Source organism: Trichomycterus rosablanca, chromosome 22, assembly GCF_030014385.1.
Source record: "Trichomycterus rosablanca isolate fTriRos1 chromosome 22, fTriRos1.hap1, whole genome shotgun sequence".
Taxonomy (NCBI): domain Eukaryota; kingdom Metazoa; phylum Chordata; class Actinopteri; order Siluriformes; family Trichomycteridae; genus Trichomycterus; species Trichomycterus rosablanca.
The window spans coordinates 20,484,226-20,500,645 of record NC_086009.1 but is presented as its reverse complement, the minus strand read 5'-3'; the positions used below and the strand labels follow the sequence as shown (position 1 = coordinate 20,500,645).

The following is a 16,420-nucleotide window of genomic DNA, read 5'->3' as shown; positions in this document are numbered from 1 at the left end:
AGAGCAGGTATTATTTAGGTGGTGGATGATTCTCAGCACTGCAGTGACACTGACATGGCGGTGGTGTGTTAGTGTGTGTTGTGCTGCTATGAGTGGATCAGACACAGCAGCGCTGCTGGAGTTTTTAAACACCGTGTCCACTCACTGTCCACTCTATTAGACACGCCTACCTAGTCGGTCCACCTTGTGGATGTAAAGTCAGAGACGATCGCTCATCTATCGCTGCTGTTTGAGTCGGTCATCTTCTAGACCTTCATCAGTGGGCACAGGACGCTGCCCACGGGGCGCTGTTGGCTGGATATATTTTTGGTTGGAGGACTATTCTCAGTCCAGCAGTGACAGTGAGGTGTTGTGTCTGATCCACTCATACCAGCACAACACACACTAACACACCACCACCATGTCAGTGTCACTGCAGTGCTGAGAATGATCCACCACCTAAATAATACCTGCTCTGTAGGGGGTCCTGTGGTGGTCCTGACCATTGAAGAACAGCATGAAAGGACTACAGTCAGTAATTATATATGGTAAGTGGAGCTGATAAAATGGACAGTGAGTGTAGAAACAAGGAGGTGGTTTTAATGTTATGTTCAGCAGTAAATGATTTTTTGGTCCAGGCAGAGTCACTTCACTGGTCTGTTGGTGGCTTGTTGTAAACGTCTGGGCTACAGATTTATCCTCTCATTACAGTATAATATTGCAGCAGGATTAGACACTCTTTGTCATTCATGGAACAGGAGAAATGTCCAGGGCCATATTAGGACACGCTTGTTTATTTGTATGCGTATACAAGTAACTGGATATTTTTATTTAGCCTTCATTGTCGTCCACTTTTGTAAGCAGAATCATTTCTGTACAGATTTCACAATATAGCTGGTGGACGGGACGTGACATTTGACTCAGTGCCGTTATTTAAAGCTGCAACAAACTGTTAGTCCGTTCATTCAGACGTTGGCCAGCATTTTAGGAGCTTATTTACATATAAATACTAGAGATGTCACTGCAGCATTTACTATTCTACAGTAGCAAACTCTATTGCATCGAATTTCAAGTCAACTGCCAAACTGTAGGGCGAAGGTACAAATGTTTTTATTAAATATTTGAAATCTATTCGTATGCCTATCCAGACCATTTAATATCTGTCTAAAAAATAATAATGCACACTGTGAAACTAAAACACTAATGAAAGCATGTAAATGGAAAATCTTGAATCCCTTAAAAATTGCAGTAGTAAGCACCAGTGTAAAATTACAGCATGTCCATGTTTAAATCAAAGACAAGCCAAAGCCATTTAAAGATCCAAGGACAACCTAAACCAGAGCGGCATGACATCTTCTCTGGCAGAATGAATAACGAGACCATCCAGCCTGCTCAGCTATTCTAGCCACTTTACCGTATAGCCAACACAGCAATGTAAACGTACCTCTCAAAAAGGGCCAAATCAGCCAGTCAAAACCTCAGCAAAGTAACAGGAACGCTGGTTCTGGAAACGAGTGCGACCCTCCGACTCTCTGCCCCGTGACGGGTTAGGTTTTACGTCTCTCCCCACTCCAGAGGGCTATATAAGGAATGTAAAACTACACCGAACTATTTCAGCCCAACACCCACATGAGTCACGCAGAGAGGCCGACTGAGAGAGAGAGGGCGAGACGGAGGAAAGAAGCGCTAATCAATAAGCACAGACAGACGTCCAGAGAGACCAAAAGGAGCGTGAACATTCCAGCGAGTGCAAGTAACCGGCTTTCAGCAGAAAAAAAAATAAAAATCCAGCCCAGCTGAGAATAACGTTCAGCACAGATCAGTGGAACTCAGATCAAGTTCCACAATAAACCCTGGATCTGGAAACGCGCTGACCTGCTCTAATGTGTCCACTTTTACTCAAGAAGACTGGGGTAATTACCTGATTAGAACTGGGGAAACACAGTTTAAAGTGCAGTGGTAGTTCACACCAGATAACTACCAGATTAAATAACCAGTAAAATAGCCAGTCACATTATGTTCAAATGGAAAACGACACTACCCATTTACAGCAGAAGACTGCGACTGAATTCAATCCAAGAAACTGATCCAAGAGTAAAGGGCCTTGCTCAGGGGCCCAACAGTGGCAAAAACCACTAAGCTACCACTGCTAACCAGGGTGCGTTTGATCGTAGTATAGAAATCTGTAGAATAAAAAGCAGACACTTCCATGGCCGATTCAGATTCTGATCTCTTTAAAAAACGAATTAGCCAGGGCATGATTATTTAAGCCATATTTTAATAGAACCCACAAAACGTACTTGCATTGGGACGCAGTGGATCTAGTTCAACCAAAAAACACTGGGCGCAGGGCAGGAATATCACAGGGCTTTAGCCATCTCCAGCCCTAAGACATAACCAATCATATATTGTAAAATTTGTCTGTAATATTTAAACTTGGATTGTCCCAAATAAAAGTTTTTAAATCACGTTTTTCAAATACTGACATTTTGTTTTCATATAATGTGTTTTCTAATGCTCAGTACTGTAAAGTATGTACATGAAGTTTTACCAACAAATCAATAAACGCAAACAGCCACCACTCTGGGTTCTAATCTCAGTGAAGCTATCGGCCGGCCAGGCGTCCACACGGACACGAGTGGCTATGTCTGAGAAGGCTGAAGCCCTGCAATGGACTGGCACAGTGTCCGAGGTGTTCCAGCCCCGCACCCATTAATTCCTGGTGAAACCGGACTTGCCGCAACTCCGACCAGGATAAAGTGCTCGATGGAGATTAAGAGTTGAACTGTGGATTTTGCCGACACGCATTTCATGGCAGTCCGAGGACTTTAACGATTTCTCCGCTTGTTCTTCATTTCCATGTTTTTCCGCCACCTTATCCAAGTCAGGGGTGCGAGTGGGTACAGTTTCAGTCCGCTGGAATCACTGGGGGCAATACAGTAACACACCCGGGACAGATCAAGACAGGACAGCAATCCATCACAGGGCCTCAGACATCCCCACCCCCACCACCACACCTAGTCAATCATGTCTGTATGTAGACGCCCGACCAGACGATAGCACCGCTGACGATTCAAACTCTCGGTTGTCCTTTTTCTGCGACCAAATTATCGAAACTCGTGCTTTTGTTTAGAAATATCATACAGCAACTTCATTTAGTGGTCAAAAAATAAAGAACATGATTGCTAACGTTGTGTTAAAGCCATTTAAGTCCTTATTAGTGACTGTTTGACTATAGTTGGTCAATTTTCAATGACCATGGATCAAAATTGTGCTACTTTGACTCTGATTAATGAAAAGTACGTGGAATAATCGACTCCTGCCAGTCAGTAAGACCTAAAAAACACTTAAATCACCACCAAGTTCAAAAAGCTTGTTGCAAATCACACAGACACAACACAAAATCATAAATGTTGATTAAAAACTGTGCCCATAACACAAGTTAAACGACATTATAGCACTTTATGTGTACTTGACTCAGCAGATTTAACAAATACAACAATCAACTTATAAAAGAATTGACATTTATGAAGGTTTTGGGGTGAGAAAGGAGGTTTGTGTTCCAGAAAAGTGCAAAAGATAACTGAAATCTGAAGACTGCAGTGAAAGCAATGTCTTTAACTAATGAATGAAAACGTTAGACAAGTGTACATATCGTGTACAGTGGAAATGCCTTTAAGTATCGCGATATTTTCCAGTATTGCTCAGCTCTATAGGTTTCTGTGTGAAACTACTGATCATATATCAGTATATATCAGAACTCTGGTTCTTCCACTCAAACTGACCGTCCAAGCTGACATGAAGTATTTATAATCAGCAGTAAAAGCTATTTAACACAAATAATGAGACTTATTGCAGGAATTTAGCAAGTTTTCGTCGGTTAAACTTGTCGGTTCTGCAGCAAACCGACAAACTATCGCCAAAGCCGGACAGAATTATCATTATGTTAACTTTAATTACTCCACAAAAACACTTTAAAACAGCATAATTACCTCCTGCTGGCCTTCAGACATCATAAAAGTAGTTTTCTAAAGAACAGGAACGACAAAAACACCGAATATAAACAGTAAACTGTAGCTTTTATACAGATAATAACGGTTAAAATGGGTTTTCTCCTCGCGCAGGGGCACCAACGGTTTCTACTCCCGCACTTTAATACAGCTGAGACTCGATCCACGAAAGAGTCGAATCTTCAAATCCAGTCATTGGAAATAAGAATCGGTTCAAAAGCTACGGAGTCGATTCGGCTCAACTGCAACGTTCCCCCCCCCCCGAACATTTTATTCACAAATTCGTCCTGCTAAGGGTCGCGGTGGATCCTGTGACGAAAAAAACCCACTGGGTTTAAGGCAGGAATAGCAAAAAGTGGTCGTGTAGTATTTTGAAGTAAGAATAGTCTCAGAAAGTCTCAGAGAAAAAAAAAGAAAAATAAATAAAAATAAAAAATAGTAAATCTGAACGACAAACGAAGTTATAACGTATGTATAAGAAAACATGATAGATAGATAGATAGATAGACAGACAGACAGACAGACAGACAGACCGACCGACCGACAAACAGACAGACAGACAGACAGACAGACAGATAGATAGATAGATAGATAGATAGATATAAACATATCTTTACAGACAGACAGACAGACAGACAGACAGACAGACAGACAGACAGACAGACAGACAGACAGATAGATAGATAGATAGATAGATAGATATAAACATATGTAGACAGACAGACAGACAGACAGACAGACAGACAGACAGACAGACAGATAGATAGATAGATAGATAGATAGATAGATAGATAGATAGAAACGTATATAAATTTATATATTTATATAAACATATATACTGTAGAATCATTAAGCACTTGTATTTATATAAACATATTTAGAATCATTAAGCACTTGTAGTTACTGTTAATAAATGTCTGTAAATAACTACCCACAATTGTATGTATTCTAAATGCATTTATTTAAGCTAAACAATTATACTGCTTAACGATTAATGTTAGGCAGAACTAACAATATAAAGATAAAATAAAGAGTTGTTCAAAACACGAGCTGAACGTATGGAATCGACTCGATTGATTCCCAAAACAGTGAATTGAACATAGAATTGAGTCGGAATTGACTCCAAAACTTTCGAAGTCACGTCAGAGGCCACGTGGTCAGTGACGTGTTTGTGCAGGCATGCACCTTGAGACGATGTTTTAGTGGACGCGTCTTAAATCGACCTGCTGCTCTGCAGGATATGAAGTGAACTAACAAGACATCAGACATTTTACTAAATCAATATGTTGTCACATCTTCTTTTAAGGACACAGACGATCCTGGGAGAGAGTCTGTCTTCCTGAGTGACATTCAGCTGTAAACTTGCAGACCAGGTCCCCAAATATACACATGAAAAAGTGTTTTAATATATTCATTAATCATTCAAGATTGTTGGCAACATGCATTCATTTTAGTAACTGGTAATGTACAGTATATACTAATCTATTTATTGATTTAATAATTGAGTGCCATGATTAGAGTCGCGGTCTGTGTGGAGTTTGCATGGACTCCCATATGTACTGTATATATACACAGCCATATCCAGTAGATGGAGACATCACGTTATAAGTAATAAACACACGGAGGCCAAAAGTATGTGGACAAATTATTATTGTCCCCCTCTGTGCAAAGTGAGGTCCAAACAGACTTGGCAAGTTTAAGGAAGTTTCTTGTGGAGAAACTACTTTGGGATGCGTTGGAACAACGAAGGAGAGCCAAACTTTCTCATTCCTCATCATTGCTACTGGCTTTACAAATGCCCTTTTGAATGAATGAATAAAATCATGTTGAAAGTCTCACAAGAAGGGTGGAGACTTTTTAGAAGCAAATGAAGGGAGTGGGTACTCCCAGAGCCGTAGATAGAGAGAGTTGCGACACTCCTTGATCTCGCCGCCACGCGGTCACGTGGTTCATGTAACCCTCCAATAGTTCCAAACAAACCCGGCGCTGTCATGTTCTCATATGGGACAGGCAGCAGTGAGTGAAATATTAAACAGTAAATAATAAACATTTGTACAATTTCTGGGTATTTTCAACTGCGTTTACATTTACTGCATCTGCTTTAATATCAATTTGGTATATGAAGTGGAAGATTGATGTTTATAATGACTTAATAGGTCGTTCTTGTTAACACACAGTACATTATATTAGCATACATTACATAATGCGATATCATTAAGTAGTAGAGACAATATACAGTACAGAGATTAGACAGTTTTTTATGTTTTGTTTTTTACATAAACTAATCTCCCTTCACTTTCCTGAGGATTCATAATAATAATCATTTTGGTTAAACACTAAGCCATGTGGCTGGATTCATAAGGTTTACCTGCACTGAATGAACAGATTCATAAACACACTACCGTACCAATACCTTTAACATTATAGTGCAGGTACATGAAATAGCATTAATTCATGTCTTATTTCATGAGTAAGTAATAATTTATTCCTACATGTAATACATGAATTAATTCATAATTAATATGCACTAGTTCATTTTGTCTAATGTAAGTGGTGGACAAGGTACACAAACCATGTAGTTGAGTTGAAGTAGAGATATCCAAGGTAACATATTACTCCAGTAAAAGTAGTAGTAAAAGTAAAAATACTCTTTACCTCCACTAAAGTACTAAACTAAATTTACCTTCAAATGTACTTAAGAATGAAAGTAAAAGTATAATGATTTATTATGGCTCTGATGTTTTATTATCATTTCTGTAACAAGACTCTTGATTAATCAACTTTTAATTAATCAATTTTAGGTGAAAAGACTCTAGTGTCAATAATTTAGCTTAGCTGACTAAGCTAAATTCAGTTATACCTATTAATTAAGATAAACATGTAACATTTAGTGCTGAGCAAATGCTAAATAATAACAGTATTACGTATATTAATGACATCAAATTCATTATTTTTTTTAAAACAAAGCAACAAACAGCTAAAAATGCTTGATAAGTAGTGGAAATGAATGGGGCTCTATGGGATGTTTGGAACTATACAGAGCTCCACAACCCGGAAGCTGCACAGAAAATATGTCCCGCCCCCTTTCCAACGGTTCCCTATGGGAGTGTCGCCACTCTGTTCTCTCTACCGCTCTGGGTACTCCATAATAATGCATAATATTTGGAAAAACTGTCCTGGGCAAGAAGATCCTGGGTTCAAAATAAAACACTAGTTTGGAAGTTCCAGCAGATTTTCTGACGAAGGTAAAAGGTGTAAAATGGTCAGTCCTGGTTGGTTCTCTGGCCTAATGTGTGTACCTGATTATCCTGGGTAATGAGGCCCTGTTTAATAAGCTTCTTCTTCTTTTGGGGCTTCTTAAAAAACGTCTTCAGGTGTGGATCGTGGAGGCTGTTGTAGGATCCACACGTTATGTCCATGTTCTTTTTTGACACATCAAATTCTGATGAATTTACAAACAGCTATGGGAAGAACCAAAGTTAAAAATGATTTTTTTTTAAAAAGAAGAAAACACTGCAATATTACTTACCAAACATAAATAAAAATTATGAGTTGGAATCCAAAGTGTCTAATCTATTTTACTGATTTAATAATTGAGTGCCATGATTAGAGTCGAGGTCTGTGTGGGTTTCTTCTGGGAGCTCCGGTTTCCATCCCACAGTCCTAAGGCAAGCAGGTCAGTTTGGGATACCAAACAGTCTCTCAAGGTGTGTGTGTGTGTGCGACCCTAAACAAGATGAAGCAGTTAAACAGACAATGAATGAATGAATGTTGGAATAAGATTTAACCCTATATTGGGGTGGCACGGTGGCTCGGTGGGTAGCACTGTCGCCTCACAGCAAGAAGGTCCTCGGTTCTATTCCCAGGTGGAGTGGTCTGTGTGGAGTATGCATGACCTCCCTGGGTGCTCTCTCTCTCTCTGTGTGTGTGTGTGTGTGTGTGTGTGTGTGTGTTTGGCATTTGATGGACTGGCGACCTTTCCAGGGTGTGTCCACTGCGGCCCTAAACAGTAAGAAGCAGTGGTTAAACAGACGATGAATGAATGCATAGCATGGTGTCATAGGGACGTTGTAGCCAGTGGTTAAGGTACTGGACTAGTAATCAGAGGGTTGCTGAGTTCAAGCCCCACCATTTCTGTTGTTGGGCCCTTCAGCAAGGCCCTTAACCCTCAGTTGCTTAGACTGTACACTGTCACACTACTGTAAGTCGCTTTGGATTAAAGCGTCTGCTAAATATCAAAAATATAAATGTGTCCACATACTTTTGGCCGTATTGCGCATGTTCACTACTTAGGGTGGGACTTAATGGCGTCTGCACCCTACTAAGTGCACTAGGTTGTGATTTGGGATTCGGCCCGTAAGTGACATTGTTGCTCGGTTTTTTTCCACCTGACTTCCGACTCCACATCGCCACATCGGAGCTGCTCGGTTTATCAATAAAAGTTTCGTTATTTAAATCGTTCCGATATTAAACATTACATTTCGTTTAGAACCGAACAGAGTTAAACTCGATAACTCGTTTTCTTAACCGAAGCAGGACAGCCACTAATAGAGTGTTTATTATGGCCAATTCGGGATTCGATGTGTCCGGGTTTCAGGTGGAAGAAGACCCGGCCGCGGCGTTTCTCGCCCAGCAGCAGAGTGAGATCGCCGGGATAGAGAACGACGAGGACGGCTTCGGGTTCGGGGACACACCGGCCCAGCCCTCACACCCGGCTTCTCTCCCGTTCCAAGGTAAAGCTCAGTTAGCTTGTAGCTAACTAGCTTCGGTTTCAATTCTAACTTTATTAGCGTTTATTTATTTATTTATTAACGTCTGTATTCAACATAATCTCACCAGAATTTTAATGAATCATATTATTGACCTCAGATATGTAAATAAATAATTCAAGGTGTTGATATAATTTGAATTCGGGCTAGTTAGCATAGCGCTAACTACTACTGTCTGAAATAGCATTAGCTGTTAGCTTAGCATTAGCTACGTCTGCTAGCTAGTTCGACCTGTCAAACCTGTATCGGTTCTATCTTTACACGTCTCATTTTGGACATGGTAGACAGCTCATGGCAAAATAAACAACATTAACAGTTACAGAAGCACAAATTGATGTAGTTTATTGGTAATTGTCATCATATATGAGCTATAAATAAGCTCACGATGCAACTAACTGAGTTTCAAATGGGCCACGTAGCAAGTGTGTGGATTGCAGGAGCAATAGTCAGAAAAACTATTTATTCTTTAACTCTTAAACCATGAGAAAATGTGTCAAACATGGACAGACAAACAACATTGGCAGCGGAAAGTAAGACTATAAAATCAAAAGTATTTGGACGCCTGACCATGAGCCTGTGGTCAAGTGGGCATCATATTCCTAAAGCAAAATAATAATAATAATAATAATAATAGTATTATAATACAACGTGACCTCTGTGTGATCTTTTCAGCCTGAACAACAGCCACTCTTTTAAGAAGACTTCTCACTAGTTTGAAGTATGTCTGTGGAGATTTGTGCCCAGTTGGTCAAAAGAGCTGATCTGTAGGGTTGGGGCACTGATGATGGTCAAGAAAATTGTAATCAATGTTCTAGGTCAGCGTAACAGCTTGGTGTCCACCTGAGTATAAACTGAAATGTACATTTATGTTGAAGTTAGGGCTAATGAAACTCCAGTAGTGAGCAGGAATTTGCCTAAATGATCTGTTTGGGTTTTTTTAAGCAGACGGTTTCGGAGGACCAGCTATGAACGGAGACCTGTTTCAGGTACACATCATACACGGTTATTTCTTTATACTTTTACTCATATTTACCATGGTTGTTTTGACTATAGCATTGTTTTAAATGAAGCAGATCATTCGTCTGTATATTTAATTTGGCACAACTTTTACGCCAGATGCCCCTTCCTGACGCAACCTACCTGATTATCCAGGCTGGGGACTGGCACAAAGCGTTCACTGATGTGTGCACAATCAACAGCTAGGTTCGTGCAATGCCATACGCCTTCTGTATTTGTGATCCCAGCCCGGGATTCGAACCCCCTACCATCGCGGCACAGTGGTGATTGCCTGTAGTTTTTCATCTCAGCTTGTACATACGGTCAGTTTTAGTGCTGGCTTCTTTTCACCCGACTGAGACAGATTTGCACAGGAAGCAGTATTGCGTGGTCAGTCGTGTCTGTGTAGCTCAGCGCTGGTGGTCTAGAGCATTAAATCGCTGACAGATCACCACCCCGACTTTCACTTAAAAACTAATGTTGCACAATTAATTTGTTGTTGAAATGATTAGCCTAATGATTAAAAAAAAACAGTCGCAGCATGTGCTTTTGATCCCCTCAGGAGTCCAACGGTGTGTCGGACGGTTATGCGGCCATCGCCCATGCTGACGTCCAGAGGCAGGAGCCTGAAAGTTTACGCAAGTGGAGAGAGGAACAGAAGACGCGACTGGAACAGTTAGGTAATGAATCGCTGCTGGGTGCTTATTGCAGACGAACAGAGAACAGTAGTTATGTGTTATTGTGAAGATCTTTAAGTTTATTGTAGATTTCCTATTTATTTCATACACATACAGCTAATATGCAGCATAAAGACGTGCTTATGAAGCCCGATGTGTTGGACGATACGCGCTTATCGGCCAACAGAAAGTGTCAAAATCTGCATCCCTGGTTGGACGCGGTCTGTTTGTAGTGTAAATCGACACTAAAAAACGTTCTTATGCTTTCAGCTTTGACTCTTTTCTTTGTGCTCTGCAGATATAGCCTCTAAAGCAGCAGAAGCTGAGTGGAGGGAGAAGGCGAAGAAGGAGCTGGAGGACTGGCACGTTCACCAGCAAGAACAAATGGAAAATAATAAAGTTAACAACAGGTACAGGTCTCCAGCCGTACCGTGACTGTTAGTGGTGCCACAGCAGAAACGTTGAAGCTGATTCAAGCTAATTCTGGCTTATCAGCCGAGCCCGTGAAAAACGATGATTAATTTCCTGTAACGGTGTGTTTGACTAACCTGATTATCAGCCTCGGTACACGGAACTCTGGGAAGTGCAGCAGCTTCAGAATCGGGAGGTATTAGAGCAGTGTGCATTAATTACTGTTTATCAGGACCTACAGATTCTGGTTCACATCTTTAATTCAGAGCAGGGGGTATCCCAGCAGTCAAGGTACTAGAATACTGAACAGCTTTTTGTAATGAAACGGACTCTAATACTAGGAAATGTTGCACGTTCCCATACAGGAGGATTTTAGGCAGTAGAAACAGTAAACAGTCTCGTCCTCACTGTAGGTGAAACATGAAAACAGCAGTAGTTACTCCCATGATTACCTGGCTGTTTTGACAACAGCTTAAATAAGCTCTTAAGTAATATTATTATTAATATTTCTCACAGTCTCGATCTCGGTGCTGTGGGTGGTGATGATGGGTTTGTTTGAGGACACTCTGTGTGAACTGACTCTCTCCTTCCTCTCCTCCCTTCGTCTTCCTTTTTTTCCTCTCTTCTTGATGCTGCTTGCACACTAGGATTGCTGATAAGAATTTCTACAAACAGCCCGACTCTGATGTGATAGGCTTCGTGTACGTTTACTCTCACATTCTTTGTAAGCATGCTGCAAAGGACAGATCGGCAAAATGGTCAAAGGGGTCATACCCGTCTCACTTCTTAAATCAGTCAGAATTACAGCCACGGCACTCGGGAGGACGCATCGTGTGCTGTGGACAAGTGAATTATGGTCGCAGAATGCAGCGTTCACCGAACAGAAGGAAAACCTTTTTGTATTTTTTGGTGGTGAAAGTACGACGACGTTTTACAGCCACTGTCAAAAGGAGGAGTCGTAGTATTTTGAGAATAAAGTCAGATTAGGCAGTTCATGGGTTGGAGCTAATGCGCCACCTCTATGCATCTGTGCGTCTCTAAATTGCGACTTTATTCACAAAATATTATGATTTTACTCTCAAAATATTACAGCTTTATTCACAAAATATTATGATTTTACTTTTAAAATATTACAGCTTTATTCACAAAATATTATGATTTTACTCTCAAAATATTACAGCTTTATTCTAGAAATATTACAGCTTTGTTCTCAAAATATTATGATTTTATTCTATAAATATTATGATTTATGATTTTATTCACAAAATATCACGACTTAATTAATAAAATATTACAACATTGTTTACAAAATATTATGATTTTATTCTCAAAATATTACAGCTTTATTTTAGAAATATTACAGTTTTATTCTTAAAATATTATGACTTTCTCAAAAGTAATACAGCTTTATTTTAGAAATATTATGATTTTTATACACAAAATATTACAAATATATTTTCGAAATATTAGTTTTATTCTCAAAATATTATGATTTTATTCTCAAAATATTATGATTTTATTCTTAAAATATTATGATTTTATTCACAAAATATTTTGACTTTACTCTTAAAATATTACAGCTTTATTCTGCAAATATTGCAACTATTCACAAAATATTATGATTCTGGAAATGATACAGCTTTATTTTAGAAATATTACGATTTTGTATACAAAAGATTACAGCATTACTCACAAAATATTGTGACTTTAATCATAAAATATTAAAACATTTCACAAAATATTCAGATTTTACTCTCAAAATATTACAGCTTTAGAAATATAATATTATTCACAAAATATTGCAGCTATATTATCAAAATATTACAGCTTTATTCACGTTGTATTACGACTTTATTTACAAAATATTATGATTTTAATCTCAAAATAATACGACTTTATTCTTAAAATATTATGACTTTATTCTTGTAACATTTTGTGGTTTGACTTGGTCTGACACTCCGTCTCAGCTATTTGTGGTTTATGGAGTTTGAGGTCCTTTGCAGATGCTTTTACTATTTATTTATATATATGTGGTGCTGAAGCTGTTCTCTGTGATGAATGTGCATGTCTGCATCCACAGGGTTCTCGGTTTTGTTCCCTCTGTATTCGTATTCTTATTATTCATTTAAATTTCAGTGTACTTTAACGGAATGGATTATTTTATGAGCATGGCGTGTGACGTGTGGTAGCGTTCAGACCACGACCTGCTTTCCATCCTGATATCTCCTGTGTCCGTGTACAGAGCATCAGAGGACGCCTTTCTGAAGGAGTGCGACGACGACCGTCCCGGCTCCGAATGGGAGAAAGTGGCGTGGCTGTGCGACTTCAACCCCAAGACGAGCCGCCAGACCAAGGACGTTTCCCGAATGCGCTCCGTCCTCATTTCCCTGAAACAGACGCCGCTGAGTCGCTGAGGCCTCGTCCCGCTCCGCCACATCTCGCCTTCTCTTCATCTCCTTCTTCCTCTCGCACTTTATTTTATTTAGCGAACACTAACTTTGGGTTTTTCTGTTGAAGTGTTACTGAAGGTGTCTGGTGTCCTTATTTCTCTCGCACATCATTACAAATCCTTTCCTTGTTTATGAATGAAGATGATTTCAGTCCTTTTTTAATTCATTATTTGCTTAAAGGTCTTTTGTTAAGTGCACACGTTTGTGATTTTACCTGGGGGGGGTCAAAGGGTTAAGAACAGAATTGGAACATACTTGTTGTGCTTCAGCTCTTTACGTTACTTCTTCTCGAGAAGAAAACTAAACAGAAAACTGACTTCTATAAACTGATTTACTATAAACTCATAAAGCCTCACTGCTAATCCTTAAATCTGGGTGTTTCAGTTATACCTGTTGCCAACATGAGTATAAAATTCTTGCAGATTTATAGAGACAGGTTTAGCTCTCTCACTATCGGCTCACTAGACGGAATGTAAACAAGCTCTGATTGGTTATCGTGTGAAACCTCAACCTTATGAAAGTGTGGTTATGGGCACATATATATATATATATGAGCATAAAGCTTGTCTTTCGCTGCTGTGGATCCCTGATTGCAGTCGAGCAGGGTATATTGCTGCTCACGCCTCCTCTGACCCGTGCGCAGCCCTTAACAGAACCCTTTTCCACCCATGCACTGCTCTATCTGCCAATCAGAGTCCTTACACAGTGTTGGAAGACCCCGCTCACATATTCCGGTCATCACTCCCTGCAGGCGGTGCCAATTATGCCCGCTAGATGGCGCCCAGCTGACCGGTGGCAATGCCGAGTTTCGAACCGAGGAGTTCAGAATCTCGGCGCTGGTGTGTTGGCGGAATATTCTGCTGCATCACCTGGGTGCATGGGAGAGTCTTTTTACCTCCACCATGATACGGTACCTACAAATTACTAAGAATTTTAGCTGCATCTGTTTTAAATTGTCATGCTGAGATGGTGGAAATGTTAGTAGTGGACCCTCAGACCATTGTAAAGCATTAAAGCTCTGCTTTGTCATAAGAATTAATCAAAAACAGGTTAACCTGACAGTGTGGCAATATCGCTGTACCATCATCTACATCGTTTACTTAACACACTCCGGAATTATGCTTGTTATTACCATATATTAATATTAATGCACATGGTCTGTCAATTCGCTCTCTGTCGCTGCTTTAGTCCAGCGTATTAAACGTTTGAGGTGGCACAGGGTAACACACGCTACCCACCAGCGCTGATAATGTTATCTGTAGACGAGCGAATTTATTGCAATAATAATGCATCATATCACCACAATGCTTATAAGCGGCCGATCCATATTCCAAAGCTACTCATTTACATGTTTTATTGCCTACCATACTGTCTTATATTTTACCCAGTTCAGATATAACCTCTGTATCCAAGTTACTCATATTTCTGTAGGTTATTTGATTATTTATTGCTGTTCTTGTTCTGTTCTGTTTGGAGGGGTGCACCCATCCACAATTTCTTCATTTATCATACAGAACTGATATCAGAACTCCAAACAATAAACGGTAAACAATCTGACTCTGAGTAAAAGTCCTGGCTTGATGTTTATCATCTGTTTAATCATCAATATGAGTGGATCGCCATGAGAAATGGGTTAAACGCAATCCAGGGCGGCACAGTGGCCTCACAGCAAGAAGGTCCTGGGTTCGAGTCCCAGGTGGAGCGGTCCGGGTCTTTTCTGTGTGGAGTTTGCCATGTTCTCCCTGTGTCTGTGTGGGTTTCCTCCAGTCCAAAGACATGCAGTCAGGTTCATTGGAGATACTAAATTGTCCGTGACTGTGTTTCACAATATAAGACCTAAACTGATTAATCTTGTGTAACTAGTAACTACCTGTGTGTAAAACATGATGGTAAATAAATGTAATCTAATAGCTAGGGTTAGTGGTACAGACCTGTGGAAAAGCCTCCCTGCCGGGTTTGTGTTAGTGGACTGCCGTGTACATGCCATCCATGGCTGTGCCAGTCACTCAGAACACAAATGTGAAGGACAAATCATAAACCTCATGTTAGGTTCATCCAGGCAGTGAGTGACCGCTCTGTTCCCAGGCCAGTTTTAGGGTTTACCTTGTCATTATTAGTAAGCTACACACCCCTTGTTGTCCTGGCTAATGTCAAATGGACTAGCCATTAAGAATAAATAGCCAAATAGCTTTTAGAAATCATTTGGTGATGGATCGGTGTGCTGATTAATTACTACTTTATTACTTGTAATTAGTTTAGCATGTTTGAAACGCTCAGAAATGGAAGCAGTAAAACGTACCTGCTTGTGTCAGGACTGGTACAGTTAAGGGTTGATCCCATGTAACGTCAGTATGTATTTTGTACGTTTCACATTTGTGTAACCTGAAGTACGTCCATTTCTGTTAGTGTACAGTTCTGGGGCCTTTATGTTATTTTAGATCGGATGCTCACCTTTCTGACGGCCTGTCCCGGTGTACAGTACGACAGCTTGTGGTCGACTGGCTGCCAAAGACTTCAGCTGTATGTCCACGCTCGACTACGATATAAATAAGCTTCATTTAGTTCTCGACTATCGAGACTTCGCAGTGCTGGAAAAACCCGACTAGTCTGGGCTTGATGGGTCGAGACGGTCATCAGGTTCATGTCATGATGTTCTAGACTTTCAGTCGATGGTCGTGCATCAACGTGCACATGGAATGTAATGAGAATCTTTCTGAAATGTTTTTATTCATACTGAACTCCGGAAGTGTGCTTTCTCATGTGCACAACTCAATAAAATGTGTTTTACTGGTAAAACATGTTTAAATGGTTCATATTTGTGACCAAGAATGCCTGAACAAATCAATCTCAGGACCTCAAACTGTAATTTTGGCAAAATAATTGATTACAATCAGTGGGTACAGGATTTATTTTAGAAGAACATGCACCTTTTTATAATTATTAGTCGTCAGACCCATAACTAGCAATAAAGAAATAAAGTGGCTGGTTAACAATCCACATTATTATGAGCAGCAGCTAATATCCAGAGTAAGCGGCGTGTGCAGCACGGACAGCGGCTAGACGGGTTGGGAGAGACTCGATAAGGTCCTGGTAGGTCGTCAAAGCTATCTGGAGCCATGCTGACTGCA

The 16,420-nt window shown here is 40.1% G+C and overlaps 2 protein-coding genes across 5 annotated transcripts in view; one reads left to right on the top strand and one right to left on the bottom strand.

The window, feature by feature from the left end:
* pdlim7 (PDZ and LIM domain 7) overlaps positions 1 to 4,092 on the bottom strand; it is a 45,892-nt gene extending 41,800 nt beyond the window's left edge. For 2 of the 3 annotated variants that reach the window (XM_063018419.1, XM_063018417.1), the window contains exon 1: positions 3,972 to 4,092. In XM_063018419.1, coding sequence (XP_062874489.1) covers positions 3,972 to 3,995 — 24 coding nt within the window. In that variant the 5' untranslated portion in view covers positions 3,996 to 4,092. Of the gene's footprint in view, positions 1 to 1,423; positions 1,529 to 3,971 lie in introns of those variants that run through there. The other variant, XM_063018418.1, reaches the window with a different exon arrangement.
* Positions 4,093 to 8,382: 4,290 nt separating this feature from the next.
* cltb (clathrin, light chain B) lies at positions 8,383 to 14,846 on the top strand. Of its 2 annotated transcripts, none has more exons than XM_063018740.1 (5): positions 8,383 to 8,722; positions 9,704 to 9,744; positions 10,317 to 10,434; positions 10,730 to 10,841; positions 13,085 to 14,846. In XM_063018740.1, the coding sequence occupies exons 1-5, from the start codon at positions 8,551 to 8,553 to the stop codon at positions 13,254 to 13,256; spliced, it is 615 nt and encodes a 204-aa protein (XP_062874810.1). In that variant the 5' UTR covers positions 8,383 to 8,550; the 3' UTR covers positions 13,257 to 14,846. The 2 variants fall into 2 exon arrangements, with proteins under 2 accessions (XP_062874810.1, XP_062874809.1); XM_063018739.1 differs by having other exon boundaries at positions 9,701 to 9,744.
* The last annotated feature ends 1,574 nt before the right edge of the window (positions 14,847 to 16,420 follow it).